This window comes from Carica papaya, chromosome 2, assembly GCF_054855325.1.
Source record: "Carica papaya isolate Zhongbai chromosome 2, ASM5485532v1, whole genome shotgun sequence".
NCBI classification, from domain to species: Eukaryota; Viridiplantae; Streptophyta; class Magnoliopsida; order Brassicales; family Caricaceae; genus Carica; species Carica papaya.
This window is the reverse complement of record NC_142310.1, coordinates 22,341,416-22,368,210: the sequence shown is the minus strand read 5'-3', so window position 1 is coordinate 22,368,210 and position 26,795 is coordinate 22,341,416. Positions and strand designations below refer to the sequence as shown.

Sequence of the window (26,795 nt, the reverse complement as noted above, 5' to 3'; positions counted from 1 at the left end):
TAGAGACAGTAACAATAATAGTGGTGGAATTGACATAAAAGGTAGTAACCATGATGTTTAAAAAAATGAAAAATTAGTATGAGTAAAAATAGTGATGATGGTGGGGTAAATGGCTTTCGGGTGGCAATAACACAACCATAGAAGTGGTTACACGGAAGGTATGATCGCAATGATGGTCGTAGTTGTGGTAACATTGACAAATGTACAATTGTAATCGCAAAAATAAATGTAGAACAATGCTAATAACGGAATGATAGTAATAGTAACATCAATAATAATAACATTAGTGATAATAATAGTGATTACACACATAAAAATTATTATGACAGTAATATCAAAACAATAAATTAACTATGAAAGTAGAGAGGTCGGAGAGATAACAAGGATAATATTTTAATTTAAAAAATTCAAATTGTACATACACAAAAAAAAAAAAAAAAGAAAAAAAACATACACTCAATGTTTTTTATTGGATACATACGTTATGTAATTACTTAATCTACTCTGTGGGGTTGATTTCATTATGTAGGGACCTTATGGTCCCACGTGATGAATCCTCTATCTCATTGATTTTCAATTTAAAATGCTATTTGGTTGACATTAATGCCATTAATTTTTAACTTTAAACAGACAAATTTAATTTTTAATAGAATATTATTATTCTAATTGTTACCGACAAGGACACAAAAACTCCGAGTAACCAACCCACCGCTTATGAAGAAAAGTTAAAACATACTTTAAATCTAAAGAAAAGTAAATAAGAATGGATGATTTGATTAAAATTAGAGAAATATAATATAATACGTTACAATTTTATTAATGTTGTTATATATAGCATGTATAGAAGAATTTAAAAATAATTTGTCTTAATTCACATAATATTTTTACCATCATTCTTTTATATTTTTAGATAAATAATAAAATAACGGTGAAAATTTCTTTACAAATCCATACTTAACTCAATTATTAGAAAAATGTGACAACCCCTTTCCAAAATAATAAAAGTCAGACTTTTGTACATAGTAGATTTTACTTAATAAGATACATTTATCAAAATTTATATTACATTATTCTAGTTTTACTTCATATTTCATATATGACCATTTTTTACAATTTTTTTAATAAAATTTACATAATTTCCTAATTAAAATAAGTTCGCAATAAATTAAAAAATTGTTGTAGCTAAGATGATAGTGTTCTAAAGTTTTGGAACAATCAAAGTAACTTGTGACCTCCATATTGCTTTTTATGAGACTTTAACAGTTAAGTTAGTAAGGCTCCAAGAGAGCAAAAAGAAATCGGATAAAGTTCAGAAATTTTTAGATAAAAAATATTTAACATTCACCTAAACTTTACATGAATTAATATAAAGGGAGATGTATGTTACAATTTCCATTGTAATAGAAGGGTTATGGATACTATGTAACAACTCACTTTCTCTGTTGAGAAATAAATGTCATTCCGTTATATAACCTGATAAATTTACATAAAAATGAACGAAAACTTAAGACTCAATCATCCCTTGTACGAAATTACAAGTTATAAGGCTTACAAAACTCTTTACATTACATCGCTATAATATAATTAAAACAACTTTTCAAGATGAACTCTCACTGTCACTAAAGGTTCTTCAAAGTCTTTGGTAAACTTTACAAACTCAGTAAGAAAAAGGGGCAGTGCCCACAACAAAGATATGCACACACTCAATCAGCAAATATTCTAAATTAGTTTATTCAGTAAACATTCAGAATTCCTTATTTCAGCATTATAACTCAGGGTATAAATAGTTTCATAAATAGCATATTTAGTATTCAGTATCACAATTTAAGCAGTATGTAATTTAGTATATATTAATTTAATATTTTAGTACCGTAAACTTTACTTATAACTTCTTATTCCTTCATATTAGTTTATATCTTATTAAAAATAGTTTCACCACGCAATGGTGTTTCCGCCAGCATCAACGAGAGCAGTAAGGATCCCCTCTACTACGTGAATACATTAAAATTTAGTTCATAATGAACAGTTTGTAGTACACACTATATAGTTCACAGTTCTTATCGCTTCGCCACATCTGGCTAAAATCGTATCCACGGGTAGAGTTCACCACAGTCACTCGCCAAAATGCTACATACATACCCACCCTTCGGTGATACTGGTTAAACGGATTTTCTTGTCCTTTAAATATTCTTATGTTATTCTTTTACTAATCAGATTCATCACTAGATGACCTACTCAGGCATGCACTTACTTATATACCATATATGTTATACATCAACATGCCTACACAATAAGCACAATATATACGATTTATATGTATAATTATTAACTCAAATAAATATATATGTACACGCAACACATACAACATGAATATACTTTAATATTCACACAAGGCATATGTGTATTCTATAAGCAAGCACATATAAGTTGTTCACTCATACATACGTACGTTACACAACCTTTAATTATATATATAGATATATGCGTCACACACAACTATAACTCGATAATTAGCATGTATAAAATCTGCATATACATACAAGTAATAATATGAATACATAACTCTATGTTATACACAACACCATGTAGGTCTCCAATCATATGCAATTGCACACACACATATATGATAAGTTCGCAGAACTCGTGGTAGAAAACTTAAATAGTTTGTAAAGTCTGTAAACAATTCATTTTAACAGAAAACAAGATTTCATAAAAAACATGGGGGCCTCTGAATGAGACTAACCCAATCCCTTACCTAAAGTCTGATTGAAAAGCGTTGGAATCCTTATTGACTCAAGTCTATGCTCTCCTTTAAATTCAGTATTATTTAGATAACTCTTTCATTTACGAATAGAAAACGTGTGAGTTAAATGACGTATACTTGTGGAAATAATTAGAATACAAAAGCAAATCAAAATTTTACCATAGACACGCGATCCCGGTCACCAAAATTGCCACGCACCACCACACACATGTCCCTAGTTCATAATGTGCTGCTATCGGAGCGCCGCCACCGAACCACTGTGCGCCGCCACAGATCACTGTGAATCGGCCGCAATTCACCACGAAATGTTTCATGCACACAGATCTGGCGTGTATATGGCAAAATCGTGTTGAAAAGAGCCAAGGATATGCAGAATCACGGGGCCAACCATTACAGATCTCCTTTTTCTTCGGATGCAAGTCGTCACGTGATTCTCCTTCGGGTTTCCAATCGCGTAGGTTATAGGGTCGTCTCGACTCTTTTGCTTGTCGTGAAGAAAGTCGTACCCATCTCGGACTACCTCATGCAGGTAAGTGGTAGCTGTAACTCCCTTTTTTTTCTCTCTCTTTTTTTCTCTAGAGAGATTTATTTCTCTCTCTTTGCACCACTCTCTCTCTCTCTCTCTCTCTCTCTCTCTTCCACGTAACTCTCCCTTTTGTAGGGAGAAACAAGAGGAGTCTTGCATGTCTCTGTCCGTCTGATGTGGAAGATTCCTCCCCTTATTCTTTGTCAGAGAGAAGAGGTGTACATGCCTCTTCCATCTCATCTTCCCTGACCAAAGGCAAACACGCCTCTGGCCTCTTTTTTTTTTGGAATTCAAAATGGCGTCGTTTTAACTTTTTTTCTTTCCTTTTCTGAGTTGTTACATAATATTTTGTTGTTAATTGCTTGTGAAGTGGATGGTTTCTCTTGGACTTGGAAACTTATATTAATTAGCTAATCATGTATCTTACCAATTGAAACAAATAAACCAAGGTAGAAAGATGCGACACATTATGGAATTTGGCCACTTTGAGGTAGCATGTATACTCATTGTAAATTTAGATGTTTTATATGCTATGCACTTTCTAGTAAGCATATGAAAAAATATGTTAGATAATATATACTTTCTAATAAACATATAATAAAATTCGTATAAGTTAATTTATACTCAATTTAAGATTTTTTCTCAACTCTATACATATTATTAATTAGTTGTCTTGTTCTTTACATATAAAAAATACCATTGCTTAAGAAAATCAATAATTTTTTTTATTTACTTACTTATATCTCTATAAAGTATATATATATTATATTCATAAAGAATTATTACTTATCCATTTATTTTTCTTCTTTTATTTTTATTTTTTATTTTTGAAAGATGTATATTAAGAAACTATGTTAGTCATTATCCTTTCTAGATGCACAAGCAAGAGTTGTTCCGTTCTTATATTGTTGTGAATATTGAACTCTCTTGCATGTTGCATTAGTGATCTTAGCTTTTGTGTCAGATTTTTTATTGATGGATGAACATTGCACTAATTTCTGTGAACACCATATAGACTATAGGCTTTGTGATGAATACTTGCTCTAATTATGCCAAAAGTATAGTGAATCCATCACGATAAAACTATAGAGCAAAACCTCCTTACGTAGCTGAGCATAAGAACTAGCTTTCTCTTGTTGTAGCAGTAAATAAGTTAGCTAGTCTTCTATTGTGTAGACATACATATACTCTATTTGAATGCCCTATGGTGAGGCGTATAATAATGGTTTCCTTAAAATGCGTTCCAAGAACATATGTTGTGTTGAATTTGCATTTTGTTGGCTAAAAAGCTTGGATGATAAAATAATAGAAGGGTGATTAGAATAAAACAAACCTTGGTATAGAGTATACACCACCGCATGAATTTGTGTATGGGAAGGATATGTGTCTCTCATAGTAGATTCCAATGTGAGAAGGTGGCATGGTAATTGTTAGTTAGTATTAGTTTTTGAAAGTTTATAAACTAATTGTACGATGTACTTTGAGTTGGAAGTAAACTTCCATTACTAACTTGATGAAGAGGTATAGGAGAGGTTAATGAATAACTAGATAAGATAAGCCATTGGATGAGAAAGTTGTTGATATAACAAGGGCAAGTTCCATATATGGGTGGTGAGACACGAAACTGATTAACACTAGTGAAGTGAGGATTTCTAAGAATAGGTGAAGTGAGAGAGGGAAAGGAAGGCAGCCATGGGTCTATCCAAGTGTGTGAACCTTGAAGTTTATATAAAGGTTCCATACGCCCCTAATGTTAGTAATTCTAGGCTAACTATAATGTTTTTCTAAAATAAGTGAACATCTTGATTATAAAACAATATGAAATATTAAAAAAGTCTTTTAAATATTTTGCTTTCTTGAGTTAGGTTCAAAGCTTAGTGGTTGGTTAAAGTAGGTCAGAGCTAGTTTAACTAAAAGAGCTAGGTTGAATTCAGGTAAATTATTAAAGTTAATGCCTCATTTGGGTTTGAGTTGAGCTAAAGTCTCTTATATGATAGGAATACAACTTTATTATTGGGTTTGTGGAATTCCCTGTCAAAACTTTCGAATGATGAGTAAGTTTATTATAAAAGGTTAAAGGAATTCTGAGAATAGACATAAGATACGTGGGTTGTGCAATAAGGATTGATTGAACCGGTACCGCTCAACCTGCATAAGATAAATTAATTTTTTCGAGATTTCTAGTTTGATTTGAAGTTTATCGATAAAAAAAAAAATTTTAGTAGCTTTATGGTTTACTATTATTAGGAGTCATAAATATTTACTATTAGTTGGTAATGGACTTGAGTGAGTAGCACGAAGTAGCCTATGTTTATGATTCTAAGAAAGGTTAGAATTAAGGTCTAGGGTTGTAATAAGTGAAGATAGGATTTTAGATTAACTTCAATAACTTGACCAAATAATAAGAGATCATCCGTAATGAGTAAATCGGTTATAGACAAAATTTGGGGGTTGATTCGAAGGCCAATAATGTGCTACTCTAATCATGCTTTAGTGAGAATTAGAGAGAGAAGTTTTGTGCAGATAATAAATGGATAAGTGAACAAGGGATCCCCCGTCCAAGGCCTCTTGGGGTAGGGGAAAGAGGTTATGTTGCCTCGAATAGGTATACCACTGATGAGTAGTTGGTATGTGACTCTCTTGTAGCATTGAAGAAGTAATTGTGCAACTTTAGGAGAATAACCCATTGAGTGGAGTGTGTGGTAGAGAAAGGCTTGATCAAAGGCTCAATACATGTCATATTTAACCATGAATTCGCCCTATTTCCCTTGTTTAATTCTCATTTAGTGTAGGAGTTTCTACATTATTTGGGAATTATCTCGAATACAACAAATTTTGATCAAAACTATTTGGTTGTGGTAGATTATTCAATCTATGAGAGTTTAAAGAAACTAGTTAAAATTTTTGCTATAATTTTATAACTTACATTACAAAGTAAAATAGGTTCGTAGTGTTTGAGTGAGTGAGTTGATTGAATTTTAGGTACAAAGACAATGTTTTTGTTTGATTTAACTCTTTTAAAAAATAGCTATAGTGACAAAAGAATTAGATATATACAATAATATCTAATCTTAGTAGTTTTTAGTAAGCTTTATAAAAAGAGGCTAACATACCATCAAGATCAGATGCTTCTTTGGAGCGAATATTTTATACAGCTTTTATAAATTGCTAATTTCATATGAATGACACCGAACAATGTAGCCCTTAATCAAGAACTTGTTCAAGCAAATCGAAAAATATATATATATATATATATATATTTTTGTAAAGAAAATTATTAGAAGACAGAGAGTTTGTACCCCGGTATTTAGTGAAAAGCTTAAATTAATTATTTTGTAACAAATTGATGGTGTGAGATGTTTGTACTTGTGGGAGCATAAAAGGAAAATTTAGGTGTTATAGTTAGGAATTTTGGATTTTAGTAATTAAAAAGTGAATAGCTTTAGTGAACATAAATATAAATATATTTTTTAACCAACTGAAATTACTTGAGTAGTTATGTCCTTCCCTCTATATCAAGTATTCAGGATATATATATATATATATATGTATATATGTATGTATATTGAACTAATTAATATTGAATTATTTTTTATATAATGATATGGTAAAAAAATCTAATTCAAGACTACTTAACCAGTTTTGCAAATATATACGTGTGTCAGCAACATTGATACATAGGAACGGTTACCAACATGTCTCGAGTAAAAAAAGGTGGTTGGGATTAATGTCATAAAATGCTTTTAAAAAACATCAATTTTCAAAGGATGCATGATATGGTAAAAGAATCTTGTTGAAACAGTGACAAAATGTCAGAATTTTTGACAAGTTGTAATTTTATTTCTTTTAATTAAAAATTTATGTCGGTTGTAATTTTTACAATAATGAAGTTGTAATCTGATTTTTTGATAAAATTTATAATTAATAAGCTAAAAAATATTTGTTTAAGCTCTAAAAAAAGAACTAATTAAGTTTTTAGTACTAATTTTTAAATTAAAAATGTTTATATTAATAATTTTTATTAGAAAAGAAGATCGTAGTTTAGGAAAGTTACAGTTAAAGCACCAACTGGACTGTAAAAAGGAAATAAAAGTAGGAGCCGAGCCTAGCCGAGCCGAGCCGTAAAGATTTAAAAATATTATACATATATATATATATCTCCTAAATAAATATGCCCAAAATGGGTGATGGGTTTCGTGTGGATTTAAGTAGTTTACATAGTTAAATTGTTTTTTAGATATTATTAGTAACTAATAAATATAAATTTTTTATTGATATATAAGTACTGTTTTAATTATTTAAATATATGCATTTTTATTCTAACAATTTTCCTAGTCAATCTCAACAGTGTTTAATTTTTTAATGAATAAAATAAAATAAAGGTTACTGCAACCTTGTTCTTGAGGTGCTACCAGTTGGTTTAATGGAGCTCGTCCTGTTAGAGGCGTTTTTCTGTTAATAATTTATTTTAAAAAAAAGGGAGGAAGAAAATACAGTGGGGACTTGTTGAAGGAGGAGGAAGTGGAGGCATCATACATGTTGTATGCTTATAAATACCCGTAAATGCTCCCTTACCAAATCTCATTGCTTCTCCTTCTCTCTCTTCTTCCTTCACCTGATACAATACAAGTTGCAGGTAGGATCCTATCCAAACTAGTTTCTCTTTTCATTCTCTTCTCACCCCTCAATTAACCTTCAAATACTTGTTGTTACCATTCTTCTTCTTCTGATACTTCTTCTTTCTTCTTCTTCAAATACTTGAAGCTGATCTCGTATTGCTCTGTTTTGCTCTCTTTTCTTTTTCTACTGTTCGTTGAAATGACGGTCTCCTTTTCAAATGCAGTCAAAATATTCCTTTGGATTGTTTCAAATACAAGCAAGTAAAGGAAATGAAGTACGTTCTAGTCACCGGAGGAGTGGTGAGTGGACTCGGCAAAGGAGTCACTGCAAGCAGCATCGGCCTTCTTCTCAAGGCTTGTGGCCTCCGTGTTACCTCTATCAAAATTGGTCTCTTATCCTTCCTTCCTTCTTTATGAATTCTCTTTTCTGTTTTTGTTTCTTCACCTATGAAAAAGTTATGGATGTTTTTGTTACTTCCGATTGAACAGAGGAAGAGAAGAAAAAATATCCCCGACTTTCAGACTATTGCCTTCCTACAAGTTCAGATGGGGATTTTGCTTTTTTTTTTTTTTTTTTCCTTTTCTGGTTTTCTTTATGAATTTTCCCTGTTTCTAGACTAACTAAATGCTGGGGCCTTGTGTTTTTGGTTGCAAGAGATTGTCAATGTCGCATCTAATGTTTTTACCCTTCAAAATCAGGGGAATAAATTAATAGCATTGTTCATTTTGTCGTCCTGACAAACTTCCTTTCCTTGCCAATTCACAGACCCTTATTTAAATACTGATGCTGGAACCATGTCCCCTTTCGAGCATGGTGAGGTGTTCGTGTTAGATGATGGTGGCGAGGTATAAACATTTTAATTTAACTTCATCTTATGTGTCTTCTTACCAAATCTTTTCTGAACGCCAGATGACATTCCCTTTCTGTATTCCCTTTGCCTCTTCATCTCCCAAATTTTTTTACTGAATCTCATGCTCTCGCATGGATGCCAGGAGTTTTTGGGAAAGGAAAAAGAAAAGGACGCAGTGAATTAAAAAGAAAAAAAGAAAAGGAAAATTTGTAGTCTTACTATCAAATTTTGTTTTTCTGTACAAAGGTGGACCTTGACCTGGGAAATTATGAACGGTTTCTAGATATCAAGCTGACCCGTGATAATAACATTACTACAGGAAAGATTTATCAGGTATGTTGATCGCATTTGCATTCCTTTTCATTTTTCTTTTAATTGTATCTACTCACTAGTGTATCCACTTCTTGAATGGCAGTATGTGCTTGAGAAAGAGAGAAAAGGAGATTATTTGGGAAAAACTGTTCAGGTTTCTTTTTTTCCCTGCATTCATCATTTCTTTTTCTGCTACTGCATACATTAGCTTTTAGGTTTGTGGACCATGTGCAGTATTCATGTTCTTGCGTCTGTAGGTTGTTCCTCACATTACAGATGCGATTCAAGAGTGGATTGAGCGCGTGGCTGTGGTACCTGTGGATGGGATGGCAGGTCCAGCTGATGTCTGTGTCATAGAATTGGGTGGAACTGTAGGTATGCTTTTTTCTTCTTGGTCAAAGAACTGTTGGAATAGTTGACAAAATTCTTAGCACGAGGCATGAGCTTTGTTTTCTCTTTTTCATGTTGAAAGCAAAATCTTCCTGTGTACAGGCGATATTGAGTCCATGCCATTTATTGAGGCTCTGGGGCAATTCTCCTACCGTGTAGGTGAGATGTTGTCTACCAAGCCTTGTCTTGCAAAAATGTAAATCCTTTGAATTTCCACCTTATTGACTCGTTTCCTTGGCACATATCATTTCAGGTCCTGGCAACTTTTGCTTGATTCATGTCAGCCTTGTGCCTGTATTAAATGTTGTTGGCGAACAGGTATTTTGTAAAATTAGTTTTCTTAAGCCAACTTTCAATTATGAGGACTAAAATTAGTTTCATCAAACACACTTTTCAGTACATTTATCATGTGCAGAAAACAAAACCAACCCAGCACAGTGTTCGAGGACTCCGAGGCCTGGGTTTGACACCGCACATCTTAGCTTGCCGAAGCACAACAGTATGTCATTATCTATTTCTCTGTAGTACAGAAAGTCATAGGCAGGACACAAGTTTTATCACTCTAGTTTGGGGTTGTAAATATGTACTTGCTTTGCAGGCACTGGATGAGAGTGTAAAGGGGAAACTCGCTCAGTTTTGCCATGTTCCAGTATGTGGTCAAGACTGATGCACTTGTTATGCATGCATATCAATAAAATATCTATGATTTTTCGAGCTCTATTTTTTTTCTTGGTTACTAATCTGCTTAAACAACTTATTTCCAGAAAGAAAATATCTTCACGCTCTATGATGTTCCTAATATCTGGCACATTCCTTTGCTTTTGAAAGTAAGAAGCGTTCTGTATTATTGAATTTGTATTTCTTTTTTTCATATTTATCGAATAAGCAAATGGATATGTTCTTTTTCTTGTTGATTAGGAACAGAAGGCTCATGAAGCTATTTTCAGAGTGTTGAACCTTCTAGAGTGTGTTCCATATGCTCGATTCTCATTTTTTTCTTGGGCTGGATTATCCTGCCATTTCATATCCTTCCAACATTAGTTCATATTTGCAGTGCTTATGACATATTTTATTTGATGCAGTACTTCTAAGGAGCCTTCCTTGGGAGAATGGATATCAAGGGCTAAAATATGTGACACATTACATGTGCCGGTTGGTTGCTAGATATTCCAAATTCAGATCTAAATCTCTTCCTAATTTCTGGGAGAGTCTCATCTTTGTATTTCCCTCTGCTGCAGGTTAGAATTGCCATGGTTGGGAAGTATACGGGCCTTTCAGATTCCTATCTCTCCGTAATCAAGGTAAATTGAAAAGTTAACATCTCTTCTAAGTTCAAATTAAACATAAACTAGAAATGAATGCGCTCTTGATCTGATGCCCTCTTTTGAGATGAATTCTAAATATGGGGTTCTTTTGTGACACTAAGGCATCATGCTGTGTGCATGTGTGTGCATTTGGGACTTGTGAATGAATTTCTCAGTTTCGAGGCATTACATGTAGAGAGTTATGCTTTTGTGATACCTGTTCCTCTGCTTTTCAGCGGATGCATATTAATTTCTTCCATTTTTGATTTGGTTCTATTGATGCTTTGATTTTCTTTTCTTTGTTTGCTATATGTTCAATTGATGAGTAGAATTAGTTATAACTTAAAATCATCTCTTTGATGTCACTGCATGGACTGAAAATTTCATAAGCAATATAGAAGGTTTAGTTATGACTTCAAGTCCTTTCTTTCGTAATTGCTTCCTAAATTTTGAGCTCATTAGGCTTGTAGTCTCTGTTCACAGTTTGGTGCAAAATTCTTCTAGAAAATGCCTCCTAAGGTTTTAGTACTTTTATTTAATATATTTCTTACATGCATGAATACAGTTATCAGTGATATTATTTCCTGAATGCGGATGGGAACAATTTTTCTGTACATATATCATGAACTATTTCCAAGCAAGTTCTGTGAATTCAGGATTCAGGCTTTTGGGAGCAGGGAGGGAGTAAGGGTAGGCATGATTTTGTTTGACTACACTAGTAGTACTGCTAACTAACTGAACTAACAATTTAGCTATTAAACAGCCCAAGCAAAATGAAACCAAATTAATTGATTAATGAGAAGATTCAGTTAACTAATAGTTTGGATGGTAAAAAGAAGAAAAAAAATAGAAAGGAACTACGAAGAAATGTGAGTTTAGGAGAGAGAGAAAAAGAGAGAGGATGAGTGAAGCTCATGGTGTTGAGTGGTCACTGTATATTGGCTGCAACAAGGGAGACCAGGTGACAAGCCATGCAGCAGGATGGTGATAGCAGCACAAGGTTTTTGGGGTGTAACATTTAGAGAAGAGGAAAGGAGCAAGAATAAAAAATGAAAGGAAAGGAGAAAGAGTTCAGAGCATAGAATAGGCTTGTGGATATTATTCTATTTGCAATCTTTTCATTCTTATCTTATTTTAACTAATATAATTATGAAATGAATGGGAAATTATTTGTTAAAGCATTGTCGGATAAGTTATTAGCATGTTTGTTTTGTTTGGTTAATTGAGATTTAAATTAAAACGAAAGTTTTGAGCTAATTTTTCAGTTCAATTTTTTTGGTCTGGTTATTTATGTATTTATTTTTCCACTTTCGTTTAAAACTAAATTAAGCACAATCCATGTTTATGAGTTCTTTCTTAAAATGAAAAAGAGATAGGACCCTCCAGCTAAATCTTTTTGAGTCTGTTTAAAGTGCTTATCTTGTTTACATGTTCAACTACCTTACTTTCCTCGTATATCCATTTTCTTTTAAAAAATTATCAAGTGGTTACCTTTTATAATAAACATTTTTATCCAAACATATAACTTCCTATTTTCTAAAATAAAAAGTTGCTCATAATCACCTATTCTGAGTTGAGTTTCTTTCGGTAATAGACACCTTCTAACTCAACTATGAAGAGACATTTGGAGTCAACCCTAATTAATACTTGAGATTTAACTATTTTTTATCACAATACAAAATCAGAAACTTTATTTCATGTAGCTGTAGATCTTGAATCAGTTTTTTAAGCGACAGAAGTTCACAAATCTCTAGTGTCATTGCTGGGAGGATGTGGAAGATGACATCCAGACAGAAATTGACTTACTGTATTAACAATGTATGTTATACGTAGACGTGTTTGTGAGAGATAAATGAGTTTTCAAACTATAAATTATTTGACACAAACGGAAAACTAAACTGAACCACCAAAATGATTTTATTTGGTTTGTTTTTGACGCTGAAAATTTTGATTGGGATTGGAGACAAACCAGAAACTTGAGTTGGAAAATCTTTAAACCAAATCAAACCAAAATTCACGTCATATATATATAATTAGAAATAGGATAATAAGCTATTGAATTACTAAAAATATCTATCCTGGTATTATAAATAGTCACTCCACTAGCATATATGATAAACTGTTTAAATACCTAGAAAAAGATGTATATTTAACTTCTTTCTTTCCTTTTTTTTTTTTGCTAAACTGTATATATAAGTTACTTAATGTTGAGAACTATTGTTCTAAGGTACATTTCTATGAATTTAGAATGTAGTTAATATTGCATAGCAGAAGTTTTATAAGTTTTAATACATAAACTGAACTTAATTATTTTGGTTAGTTTAGTTTTTACAGTAAAACGATTTGGTTTGCTTCAAATCTTTTAGAAACCAAATTTAGTAGTATGGTATGGATATAGGACATAAACCAAACTGAAGCAATCTATATCCAACTAGTGCCTGATACTAACAAGTATTAACCATTTCCACACATCCTTCCTCATTTGTGATACCTACAATGGATGAATCAACGAGTTTATATTCCAACAATCGAGTTTCTTCTAGTAAATAAAGGACATTTTTCTCTGGAATATAAAAAAACATTTGTTTACATGACAACCACTATCCTACGAAGTACCATAATTTCTCGAAGTCCTTAATTTAAACTTGAGTAGCAAAATACTTCTTCAAGCTAGTCATCTCTTCTGGCTTATGTCCCTATCAAAACTATGCCATCAACATAAATAATATGCATAGTGATCTTAGCATTGTGGTATTTGATGAACATAGGGTGATCCACATTTTGCCAATAACTGTAAGCTTTTATGGCTTAGCTAAACACGTGGAAACAATATTTCCTGTATCAGAAAACCTTCATTTCAGTGATTTGACAAGAAAATATTGGTGGAATCTACATATAGACTTACCTGACTTTCATTTAGCAATGTATTGTTCAAATCAAACTATTGCAACTCCCACAAAAATTCTTTAATAAGATCATACGAGGATTCAGATAATGTTTATCTTTTTCAACTGGTGCAATGTTCCTTGATAATTTATTCCATAAGTCTGATTAAATCCATTTGCTTCCACCATTTGTGCTCTACTAGTTTCTTATTCGATGGAATTGTAATAAGCTCCCAAGTTCCATTTTTTTGCTAAAGCTTTCATCTCTTGAACCATGCCGCCTTCCATCTAGTGACCATTATGTGTTTGCTCGTCCCTGCAAAATAGAGAATGGACAAGGACAAAAAGAGTTTTACCTAGGAAGGAGATAGCAACCATAGGACACAAAGCTGGAGACAAGCAGTAGTTTACATAACTCTTTTCTGAATGGAAATTGGGAGATCAAGGCAACTTTCAAGAGAATTGGAGTTAAGAATACTAGTGGGAGCAGGACACTTATTAACTAATTCTGAAGAAGTTGTGTCTGGGACTGGCACTTGGCTAGGTAGTGTTATCAGCTATATCAACAGTTTTCCTGTGAGCTTATCTAAACAAACCACACGTTTTTTTTTTTTTGAAAAATAAAAGATACCTCAGTAAACCACACTTGTAGGATCTTCATGCTTTCATCAAATTTTGTTAAGATGTGGTTAGTATAGATGTTACCTTTAGAGAGAGAAAATTCCTAATTCCTTCCTAACCTGACACTTCAAGGAAAGCAAAGGGTTGTGGAAAAGATGAATGTATAATATATAATGCTTTTTTCTGTTTGTTGGGGGGGGGGGGGGGGGGGGGGTTGGTTTGCAAGGGGGATGAAGTTTTGCAAGAAGGTGAAAATGATGATCACGAATAGTTTGAAGAGGAAGATTATCTTTGAAGGGTTTAGTCATTCTGCCACCATCCAGTTTTTAGTGGACATGAACTTCTCCCTCTTAGACATGTTCAAAATGCAGGATTACTTGTGGCTTCAAACCCTTGAGGATGTGACTAACTGAGGGGATCATGCTCTGGTATCATGTAGTGCTTTCTATACCCATGAGACTATACTTATAATCATATTGCTGAACAAAGCTTATAGCCTTATTGATTTTAAGATTACATAACTAGCTCTGAGGATTCAGCTAATACACAGTTGTCAATATAACTTCTAAGATTCAGCTAATCTACAGTGTGTTTAAGAATGGAAGCAAGATATCTATTGGTACTCGGATAAAACTTTTTGTTCCACTTGCAGGCGCTCTTGCATGCTTCTGTTGCTTGCCGCAAGAAACTTATTATTGATTGGGTTCCAGCTGGTGATCTTGAATTTGCAACTGAAAAGGAGGTTGTTATTAAAATCACTGTCAATTTTTACATATATAAGTTCTGTCTTTAGTATCTTTTTTAACATCATAACCAAATAGACCTCCTTGCACAGAATCCAGATGCTTTTAAGGCTGCATGGAAGTTGTTGAAGGTTTGTAGTTCTTACCTTTTGAAACAAAGTTATGATCAATATAGCCTAATGAGGGTCTTGAATTTCTCCCATTTTTCTAACTAGCTTCTATTGTCAGGGTGCAGATGGTGTTCTTGTTCCAGGAGGATTTGGGGACAGAGGGGTGCAAGGGAAAATTCTAGCAGCAAAGTATGCAAGGGAAAATAGAATTGCATTCCTTGGGATTTGCCTTGGAATGCAAATTGCAGTCATTGAGTTTGCACAATCTGTTCTTGGTCTGAGAGATGCCAATAGCACTGAATTTGATTCTAATACTAGAAATCCATGTGTTATATTTATGCCTGAGGTTTGTGTTTGTGTTCCTTTTCAAAAAAAAATTCCCAATGAAATATGGTTCTCTATTCTCTATTTCTACTTCAAATGAATCAAATTTCATTTTTCCTGGTTTACATAATTAATACTTGAACAGGGTTCAAAGACCCATATGGGGGGAACAATGCGCTTAGGGTCAAGAAGAACATATTTCCAAGTCAAAGATTGCAAGTCTGCAAAATTGTAAGTGATGTGAACTACATGCAAGTCTCTTCATTTTTGTTCTATCGGGCCATATAACATTACCTACAATTATGTAGTATCAAGAGAACAAAATGATTTGGGAAAACATGGTTTTGCATGGAACATTTACATGCAAAAAGAGAAGTAGCTACTAGTATAGTTGACGAATGAATCTAAAATTGATAAACTTGCTTGCTCTGCTTTCTGTTAGATATGGAAATAGAAGCTTCATTGATGAGCGACATCGACATAGATATGAGGTAAAGAGAGATTGAGATGCAAATAATTGTCTCCTAACATTATGTAGCTTTTTCTCTTATGACTAAAATTTTCTGTTATCAGGTGAATCCTAGTATGATTTCACGCCTGGAGGGTGCTGGCCTCTCTTTCACCGGCAAGGATGAAACTGGTCAGCGCATGGAGGTCTGTACTTTTCTCACCTATGATATTGTCTCCTATTAGCATAACATACTATTGTTATTGTTATTGTTATGATTATCATCATTATTATTTGGTGACAAAACACTGTCCTGCTTATGTTGCAGATTGTTGAGCTTCCCAACCATCCATACTATATTGGTGTCCAATTTCATCCTGAATTTAAATCAAGACCGCGAAAACCTTCTGCTCTGTTCTTAGGTAACTGTCTCTCTCTTTTTCTTTTTTCTTATTTATTCCTTGATTGAAGCTGAAGATTCATTTGCAAGTCTTAGTGGGACTCCCTCATTTGAGAAACTATATTGAGTGGCTGGGATAAGGATCAAACATTTCCGGCAATAGTCTGGGTTTGGCTCAGGCAAAGCTCAGCTCAGTTTGACTCGTAAATATGCAAATTTATTTTACATGTATATATCACATATATTCTAAAGATATTTGCATATATTATACGTATAATCAAAGTCTCAAGTCCATCTTAGCCCTCTAAAATCCTCTTTTGCTTAACCTGATTTGATTCAATAAGCCAATAGCTGGTAGTATTTGTTGATATTCTGACAGCTGTGAATAACTTTTGTTTGAAGTAAGATGGTGCTGTTCGTTTCAGGCCTAATAGCAGCAGCGTCTGGCGAATTAGAAGCTGTTCTACAAGGGTGCAGATGCCAAGAGAATGTCCCTCGTCCAATTAGCAATGGTACTAGGGAGAAAGTATATCGGAATGGCAATGTGAAGAAGCACGCAAGTATCAGATGTGACGGTGTATACAGCTATTGCAACGGAGTGTACTCTTGAAGGTTTTTGTTCTTCTTATCTTGTACTAACATGGATTTTGGCAAAGGAGTTTTGTTGACTGTATTAGAGGGATTGGAGGTTTGTATAGGCATTTGATTGCGGGTATATGTTACAGCTTTGGAGGAAAAATAGGTGATCCCAATATTTTAAAATGGGAAGCCTGTAATATTTTGGTACCTGTACAATGCCCTTCTGTTGCCCTTGCGTTTTTCACTTGGTGCTGTTAGGAGAAACAGTTGAGGTTGGCTGTAAATTTTTCAGTTTCTTTATGGTTTCCTGCTTAAGGTTAGGGCTTGTTTTGTTTTTTGTTTTTTGTTTTTTTCTTCTGATTGTTAATCTTGTGTTATTTCATCAACAAAATGCTGTACGACTATTTTATGTGAGGGACTTTGTCCAAGCAGTATAGCTGGAAGACTGATTCACTTTACCTGACCGAGGTGTGAATTTTTAATTTACCCAACTTCTATGTTCTTTTAAATGTGTTTATTTTCATTTCTTTGTGTTAGCATATATATCATACCTAAGGATCATCTTCTCAAAATTTTCAATTGCAGTAGTAGCATATATGTAGTCCTGAAGGTAACACTTCTGCATAGGAATTTAGAAAATGAATAATCAGATGATCCTTACTTAAAACAATCATCCCTGTTTCTTGTGCAGAAAGAATTTATCATTTCTTATGTTGGCTCGAATGTCTAGGACAACCCGGGGGGAAGAGAGGGGGGTGAATTGGGTTATTAACTTTTCAAAAATTTTGAATAGATTTTCTAACTCTTTTTTACACAATTTTTAAACTATGGTAGACAAGTTACTTGAAATTTATATATCTTCAATATTCAATTTGCATTGAAATGAACAAGATCTTGTGAAGCTTATTTATGTTAATTAAGTACACATGGATGGTGATAAACATCAGTGAGTATGGTGGAGAGAGTTTATGCGATCAATGCAGTGTGGGTCTATGTAATATTGTGTAAAAATAGATAAAAATGTAAAGTAAAGAGGAGAAAGTATAAACTTTTTTCTTATAGAGGTTAAGTTACACTACTGTGCTTATGTTCTCTTTCTCACGTCGAGTTTTCATTACTTTTTTTGAATTATTATAACAAACTAATTGGTTATGGTGTTTAGCTCACTAGTCACTTTGTATTACCTCAAATACTACTATTTACATGTTCTACTAAATACTACAGTTTATCTACTAAGGTGTCAAATTCACCTATTATTTGTGTTCTACTGGATACTGAAGCTTGTTGATTAACGTGTTAAGTTTATCTATCACTCTTATTCCAATTAATATTAGAATTTGTCTATCAAGGTGTCAATCTCACATATCTCATATGTTCTCTTGACACAATTTATAAAAAATTTCTACAAACTTTTCTTACAATTCAAAAAATAAGAATAAAAACTTTATAACTTTTACTCATCAAGAGAAGACATGCAAGTGAATGATGCAATTAGGGGTTTGACGAAGACTTAAAAGAAAGAAAAATATTTTCCTTAATGAAATACACATTTATGCTTGATGTTCTTTATTTTTCTGAATTTAGCTGGAGATAGTATTATAAGTAAGAATATTAAAACATTCGTTAGAGAGAATTTTCAAATTAGTTTGATCTCCAAAAAGATGCTGCAGAATTTTACCTAAATGCGTCGGAAATTATGTTTAATATATTTTGTATAATTGATAAGTTAACTTTAAAAACTCAATTAACTCTGAAAAATTTGTTTGGACTGAATATTATTTTATGCCATCAATATATTATTTTATGTGATATATCTAAATTATATTTTCTATACTTTTAATTTTTAAAATGATATTTTGATTCAAAAACAGTATGATTCGTATTAAGATATAATATAAATACATAATCGATCACATGTAACATTAAAAACGTAACTTTTTATATGTTTTGAGTTGTATTCTACTGAACTTGAGGTTACATCAGCTTGTCAGGGTGATATCCTTTATGCGTATGGAGATGATTTTTTGGATCACATTTATTATCACACACATATATAAAATCATAAATTTTTTTTCTTTTAAATTCATCTAATCGTATAAATTTTATTTCAAAAATGATCTTAAAAATCATATTTCTCAAATCCAATCTCTTCAAAAATGTTGATAATTTATCTTTTAAAACATTTGCATTTTAAAGAGAACTTTTATGGAAGAGATTTTCAAAGAAAAACTTTTTGAGTCTTAAACTATGTGATCTTTAATTTTAAAATGAAGATAAACAATCTTAAATAATTTACACTTTGTTCTTTAATGTTTGTCTTCTCCTTAGTGCTTTTTTTTTTTTTTTGGTTTGCTCATCTTTATTTAATCAAGTCTTTCATACTAACTCAACAACTCAAAAGGTATCATTACTTGAAAATAAGTTTGTGATATTGATCAAAATAAAAAAGTTATTATATTTTCTTCAACATTTAGACGTCTTGCACTTACTTTTTATGTATCTTTATCCACATCTCGAAGAGTCTCCCATGACATCTTTGCTATGTGGTTGTGCAACTAGTGATATGTGGAAAAATTAATAAAACCATAAATCACACATACTGTGCCCAATAGGGAAATAAGTGGTACCTTCTCTAGAAGGTGTGCACTTGTATTTTACAAGATCTATCTATAATCAATCACTTTTAAAGGACTAACTATGTTATTTCTTTCTAGTGCTAAATAGTCATGCAATTTGTGCTCTTGGAAAAAATAACAATACTCATAAGGCACAAGCACTTTGCCTTATCAAGAAACAAGGATACCAACTTTGAACAATTCATGCTTACATTTTGCAAGGTCCTTTAAAACTCCACCTATTTTTGGGAATACTCACCATGTTATCCTACAGTTTATGCAGAGCAGAAAGATTCTCTTTTTGTGGGAAATCGAGTTGTGTCTACCTATTAGTAACATTATGCCTCTTTGGGATGGAAGTGTTACAATTAAAAATAACATGTATTTGTGTTCTACACACTACTTCTAAACTCTACACGACTTCCAAATGGCCCTAGATCATTCTTGAACTATAGCATTATGCTAAAAAAATATACGAATGAAGTGGTACCCACTAACCAAGCATTGTGTCACCCATGGTTAATAAACTAGTTCCTAAATAATTGACTAAGAAAATAAATTATCACACTTATCATTGTATTAAAAATATAATTCTGAAGATCGCTAAAATTATAGTAATAGGCAATTTCCAAATATTTTTTTATAACAATCCAAAATAAGATTATAAATCAACTAATAGGATTATTCTTCTATCTAACAAATAATAATAATAATGATAATAATAATGATAAGAATATCATTCTCATTATTTTATGAGAGTCTATATATGGTATAATTAATTATCCTTGACCCATGTTTTTTCTCTTCAATGATGTGTGTTATGAGTAATGTACAACATGTAGTTGGAAGGATTCACCTGTGTGCCTACCTTTCTTCTTAAAACTCTAATTCAATTTTTTGATTTACTTATATTAAAAAAATTATATTGATCTCGATGAATAACAATCATTGATTCTTTTAACAAATATTTCAAAAGTTTTTGAAGTGTGTAGTATAGTGATCTTTTGAAAGAGTAACAAAGAACATAAAAATTTCAAATAAATAATAAAATAAAAGAAAGAAGGTATGAATACTCAAGTACGATAAAAAAGATAGCTTACATATGTAAAGGTGATTCATGATTTAAAGGCTCAAGAATTTCCGTTTTGATTATTTTTGGATATTTTTAAATTACTTTTTAATCCATTTTTTTAAAAAAGTACTTTCAAATAAAAGGTTTTCTAAATGTGAGGATGGAAGAAAGTTTAGGCCTAAAACTAGTTTTTTTTTTTATTTATAAAAATAAAGTTAGTAGCTCATATTTTGAAATATGTGATAAAGCATGTGATGAAGTATTGGAAGATCATATTGACTACGACCTAATCCATGTAGACACGGAGTTTTATGCAATATGCACACATTTAATACACACAATGTTTATTTTTTTTTTGTCTTAATCAAATATTTTAATTAGAAATATAAAAGATTTCACTATCATATTTAAAACATCGTTTAAGTGAAAATTTAAAATTTTTAAGCTAAAGAGTTCTCTTATTTTTCGTGAGCCTTGATTTTTTGAATCATCTAATGATTCAACTTGTAATCCACTCTTCAATAGTAAAAATCTTGTAATTATTTTACCTTTCTATCTATTCGTCAATAGAGAATATTATTAATGTTTTTATTTACTTTTTTTAGACATTGTAAGAAAGAATAAAAAAATTCTAAAGAGAGTTTTGCATTTGTAAAAATGAATTCATTTGTAAAGTGAATTCTTATGTAAGCTGAATAATATTCAACCTAATATTCAGTCCAAAAATTTTTAAATTTAAAATTTTAGTCCATTTGAGTTCAAATTTAATTGATTTAAAAATTGATTAATATTTTTAATATTAAAAATTAAAATATATATAAATTATATAGATTATAAAATATTAAATACACAAAACATATATATTTACATATATCCTTTTTTAACATTAAAAACTAAAATATTAATATATAAACCATATATTTAAAAAATTATATTTTATGAATCACTTTTGGTTCGCAAAGTGAACAAAAAAATATTCCATCCAATTTGGTTCGGACTGATGTTATACCGGTTCAATTTTTAGTCAAAGATTTTTATTATTTGGACCGATCTAAACCGGTGTTAATCCGGGCCGATGCTCAGCCGGACAACCAAACACGGCCCAACATGAAATTATACATAGTAAAATTCGTAGCCTGTGAAACATTCATCAAACTATAATCAGGCCACTGCAATCTCCTGCTCGTGTTTGCGCCAGGGCCGTAGTTCTTAAACTCAGCAAAGCGTATCCAGATTCGCCATCCCGTTCCTTTCCAGCAACTCAGCAGACGTTTCAACATTGGTTTACGCGGGTAAAGGTTGCAGCTCCGGAAGATTACGGCAGCATTGCTAAAGCTGGAATCTATAGTGCTCTATATGTCGCATTCTCTGTAGAATTGGCGGAGAGAGTGAACGCAGAGATTATCTTGGTGGCCTTTGAAGCTGCAGTGGTAGAAAGAGGAGACATCTGCGTTGTTCCTCAATGCTACTGTTTGATGCTTTTCAGGACTAAATCCACGCTCATAAATCGCTCTCCAGACCCAGTAAAGGTCGAAAAGCAGCACTGCAAAACCAGAGCAGCAGCAATTGGGGGAAACTAAAATCATTGATGTTCCGCCTTCTCGAGTTATAAATGTGGATGGTGGCTGCTTGTATTCTGGTGATTTCCTTTTCGACTGTGTTTTTTCTAGGTTCAACGTTCCTTGTTTCCAGCTCATGTACATAATTTGAACTTAAATTTATTAAGGTAGATATTGCATTGGCTTATCTTTGTCTTTGCTTCTCGCATGGGATGATAGCCCACACTTAATCTTGGTATCTTCAAGTTTTTTTTTTTTTTTATAATTTATCATTTCATCAACAAAAAGTCTTGTACTTGATCGGAATGGGATTAATTCGGCGTATTTGTTTAATTAAGTTTTTTGCTTTATGGGGTTCTTGAGAACTTTGTTTGGGTAACGATGAGTTCTTTGTGTTTGAGTTCTGCAAAATGAATTTTTCCCTTCCAGCCACGTTTAACAAGCTTCAATCTTTTTAGTTTGTATGCTTTCTTTCACGTCGGTGTGTCATTTCAACGTACGAATATATTATAGTTAAAGATGAGTGCAGATTTTCTTTCTTACATATCCTAAATGACATCTGCCGGCATTTTAATTTTCTTAGGCTAAAAAAGAAAAAATAAAACGTTTTTGTTTGTATACCTGGCATCCAGATATCTTTTCTCCACTGCAGTTGACATTTCTGGACGCCCATAAAGAAAGGAGGGGAAGCTCTGGGAGAGGGATCAAAAGCAGTTCAATAGAAGATTCAAATAGCTGATCGCAAAATAAATATAATAAAAAATAAATAACGTCCTTATGTCTTGGTGCCAGGATGTTGATGAAACTAGGGTTCTCATTGCTCCAGGTGTGTTGTGATACACTCTATCTTACTTATCTACTTGTTTTTGCTGCAACTATATTTCTTCAATCCAACTTTTGCTTTTTACATCACAGATCCAGGGGTAATTGGAAGTAATCTTGGACGTTTTCTGTTGCTTCGACATCCCAAATCAGGTATTTAATCTGGGATTTCTAACACAAGTGCTACATATGATTGGTTGCCACAATATTCTAATCTGAGTTTTGCACTATCTCTTGTTTAGTATTTTAATACAATTTTTTATACTCAAAGTTTATTGTTCGATATGGTCTAGTTATGTAATAAATGTTTTCATTTGTTTAACAGGGAATGCAACTCGTTATCTCTTTGTTAATGGGGTGCTTCAAGAACTTCACTGGTTTAAGGAATCTTATCGGTCTTGGTTTTTAGGCGATTATATTTGTGAAGGTAGATGTTGATTACATGGTTGTTTACTGTTAACTATGTCTGTGTATCAATGTCCAACATTGTTTGGTGTCATGAGGTATATTTACTTTGGATATAGTCGTGAGTATGCATTTGTAGTCACATATACAACTGGTACTCAATTTCTGACTTAATTAGCTATGGTTATTGGTAGGTTACGCAATTTCTGTTAGTAATTTTCCGTTTGTTATTTTTTTGTTTTGATTTGTATCTTGTATATGTTAGAATATTCCTAAGGCTAGCTGGTGTCAAGCTATATTGTAGCGTTGTCCTTTTCGTACATGTGATTAATACTAACAGTAGGTTGTTATGCAGCAGTATGCTAATGAGAATTATCCAGAATCCTAAATTTTTCTCTTTACTGTCTCCTCTGCTCGTCCCTCTCTTCTGCAATTCTCTAAATTCTTCACTTTTCTCCCTCATTACTTCTTCTATTCTACTCTCTCAGTCTCCAAACCAACCATAGTAAACCCTAATGTGTTAGACTCCTGATTTCATCCCCTCTTGGAGCCATTGTTAAATACTTTTACTTCTCTAAAAAGAAAAAAGATTGAAACTGTAGCTATTTTACACATGTTAGTTACATATTTCAAATCCTTTATCCTTATCATTGATATTCAATGTTGTGATTATATGTTTTCATAATCTTTTCAATAACTAATTTCCTGTATCAAGCAGTCAAGTTGACTGGATTTGTATTTCTTCTCCTTTTTCCTATGAGCAGATGGCCGCTTATATATGGCTACTCCCATTGATCCTATTTTTGTTATGTTGCCTATCTTCGAAGAAGCAAGAATGAAGGTGAAATCTTTGATGTTTAATTCCCTGCACAAGGACTAATAACAAAATTCTCAATAATGTTTCTTATTGCAATTTCAATTAATTTTAACTTTCATATTTTTCTTAAATCTTACGGTAGAAAAATGTAATTAAATTTTCATTTATATTTTGCTTCAATCTTTGTTTCAAAAAAAGGAAAATGACTGGTATTCATATGTGTATATACATATATATCTCAAACTTATACATTTCCTTTTCCTGTTAAATCTGGAATTATTGTGTTTTCTTCTTGTTGAGGATGTAAATTTGAAATTGATGCAGAAAGTGGAAGATCCTGGGAAGTTCAGGCAATTAGATGAGATAATCTTTGTTCCTGGCTATCCTGGATATCAAGATTTATTATCTCTTGTGGAGAACTTCATGCACATTGTCTGTGAAGTTAGAGGTCATCTACAACCTATTTTCATATGCAAAAACGTGATTACAAAGATGCTAAGATATGTTATTTAGCTCGCATTATGTTCTGAGCTATGGTCTTTTCTAATATCATACAATCTTAATATGCCAGTTTTCTTGTTATATAAAAGGTAATAATCTGTGGTCCATACGGTATCTATTTGTACTTGCATCATTCAGCTAGGAGATTTTGATAATTCTCCGAGTCATTTTTGTCTTGTAAACAAAATATCTTGATAATGTTGAGGATGGATATATTCTTTTGACTTTACAATTTGATAATGCATACTGATTCTGTCAACTGCATTTAGGTGTTTTACACCATAGAAAAAAAAAGAAAAAAAAAACTATATGTATGTGTGGTGGTAAAATCTTCTCCAATATTTATAGTCCGATGCAAGACTGAGGATAGGCAATGCACGCCGGATTGATAAGTTGATGCATACGGAAACTAGAGACATGCTATTGACACAAACTTTTAGAGAGAGGATGTTGGAATTTTTGTATTGTGTAACCATCATATGAAATAAGAAGAAATTTTCAGAGAATAATATATCGAAATGTTTTCTTTCTTTGAAGATAAAATTTTTGTATGCTGTATCGATCATTTGAAACCAGAAAAGTTGGGCACTAAATGTTATAGTTGCTTAACACTGTCTGTGTTTTCCATCCTTCAATATTTTTTCTCTTTGCAGAAATTGGATCAACAAAGTTCTACAGGCTTGATGACTCAAAGGTTTTAGCTTGGCTGTACTATAAGGTTTGCTTTCTCTGATTAATATTATTTTCCTTTTTCTAGTTCATGAAGTTTGAATGCCATTCTGTTTCTTAATTTTGTATCCGTGTTCACTTTGTGACATAACCTGTATTTCCATACTGCATTCTCATCTGTTAATTGCATGTGCCTCATTCTTTTCTTGTATATTTCTGTGGAGATGCCTTTATAATGTTATTTCCTTGTAAGATACAAATCTTTAATGTCTCTCATCTTTTGAGTATGGACTGCAGGTATGCCAATTAAAACAGACTCTACCAGCACTGGATCGGAACTATGCTGCTCAGGATGAGAAGGACACATGTAATGTATTCTTGAGAAATGACCATAGCCTTTTGATTTCAAGCATACATGGTTACACAGATATACAAGTAGAAGATAGTGTTTGCTTCCATATGCATGTGTAAATGATCATATCTATCATGTATATGGAGTATTCTTAGTAAGAAGAAAAGTAAAATGATCATATTTTCTTATGCCCCATGAAATCTCTCCTGTGGTTCAAAAATCTATATAAAGCATTGTGCTCTTTATTCTTATACTGTTCTGTTTGTACAGTGGCAGATGCAATATCAATAGTAGGGGAGTACTTGAGAGCTGAGCCTTGGTTGAAGCTTTTATGTGATCATTTGAAGTATTGTCCTGAAACTCGTTCCTGATTAGATGAAAGATGATTTCTTTCTTGATATTTGAAATTAGGAATGCTGGTCAAACTTATTCTGTAAGCATAGTAATAACATAGTGAAGGTATTGGTGCAGGTTAGATTCTGCAGAGGTTGCTAGGAGAGCATCTCATTCGGAAGTTATTGCAGCTAGCAGGGAGAGTAACATGGAGTTACCGAATCATGTTAAGGTATACATTAGTTCTTTGGGGTGTAAGGATTCCTGATGCTTGTAATTCATTATGTTTGATATTTTCTGCTTGTTTATCAGGAAAAGAGCAATGATAGAAGGATCACAAGAAGTGTAAAGCAGAGTAAAAAGGCAAAAGTGGAGACAGAATCACGGAACATAAAAGAAATGTTCTTCAGAGCTTCAAAAAGAGCAGGCTGAACCGAACCATCTTTCTTAAAATGTTGAATTTGATTTGTTAAATTTTGTGCTCTGCCTTGGTGGTTGTTAAAAGCCATAGTATCAAAGTTTGTGAAGATTGTTATATATTCATGGACCATAAACGATTTAAAGCACTCTGATTGTGAATGATTCTTCTTTTATTTTGTTTACTGAAAAACAAAAGCTGATCTCACATGGTAAAGAAGCTTATTTGGCCCAATCATAAATGGGGCGTAATGCACTCAGAGCACACAAAAACCTCTCCAAATTTTGTTATTATGTTTGATATTATTACGTTATTTATTTATTATTATATTTTTAATATTTAGGTTTTCTCAAATG

General features: G+C 32.4%; 2 protein-coding genes across 5 annotated transcripts; both read left to right on the top strand.

The window, feature by feature from the left end:
* The first annotated feature begins 7,707 nt into the window (after positions 1–7,707).
* On the top strand, positions 7,708–17,334 carry LOC110817350 (CTP synthase family protein). Of its 2 annotated transcripts, none has more exons than XM_088213668.1 (22): positions 7,708–7,926; positions 8,134–8,297; positions 8,676–8,755; positions 9,007–9,093; positions 9,176–9,226; positions 9,330–9,447; positions 9,565–9,621; positions 9,716–9,780; positions 9,860–9,961; positions 10,061–10,111; positions 10,227–10,289; positions 10,381–10,427; positions 10,545–10,614; positions 10,701–10,763; positions 14,925–15,014; positions 15,108–15,146; positions 15,244–15,471; positions 15,595–15,680; positions 15,892–15,940; positions 16,023–16,103; positions 16,226–16,319; positions 16,723–17,334. In XM_088213668.1, the coding sequence occupies exons 2-22, from the start codon at positions 8,180–8,182 to the stop codon at positions 16,905–16,907; spliced, it is 1,824 nt and encodes a 607-aa protein (XP_088069794.1). In that variant the 5' UTR covers positions 7,708–7,926; positions 8,134–8,179; the 3' UTR covers positions 16,908–17,334. The 2 variants fall into 2 exon arrangements, with proteins under 2 accessions (XP_088069794.1, XP_088069795.1); XM_088213669.1 differs by having other exon boundaries at positions 7,710–7,926; positions 9,878–9,961.
* Positions 17,335–21,703: 4,369 nt separating this feature from the next.
* On the top strand, positions 21,704–26,600 carry LOC110817351 (ribonuclease H2 subunit B). Of its 3 annotated transcripts, none has more exons than XM_022045848.2 (11): positions 21,704–22,202; positions 22,775–22,948; positions 23,038–23,097; positions 23,270–23,371; positions 24,114–24,190; positions 24,491–24,614; positions 25,321–25,385; positions 25,634–25,703; positions 25,959–26,034; positions 26,148–26,253; positions 26,334–26,600. In XM_022045848.2, exons 2-11 carry the CDS (start codon positions 22,900–22,902, stop codon positions 26,451–26,453), a joined length of 849 nt encoding a protein of 282 aa, XP_021901540.1. In that variant the 5' UTR covers positions 21,704–22,202; positions 22,775–22,899; the 3' UTR covers positions 26,454–26,600. The 3 variants fall into 3 exon arrangements, with proteins under 3 accessions (XP_021901540.1, XP_021901539.1, XP_021901541.1); XM_022045847.2 differs by having other exon boundaries at positions 22,755–22,948; XM_022045849.2 differs by having other exon boundaries at positions 21,705–22,202; positions 22,755–22,948; positions 26,160–26,253.
* Positions 26,601–26,795: the final 195 nt, after the last annotated feature.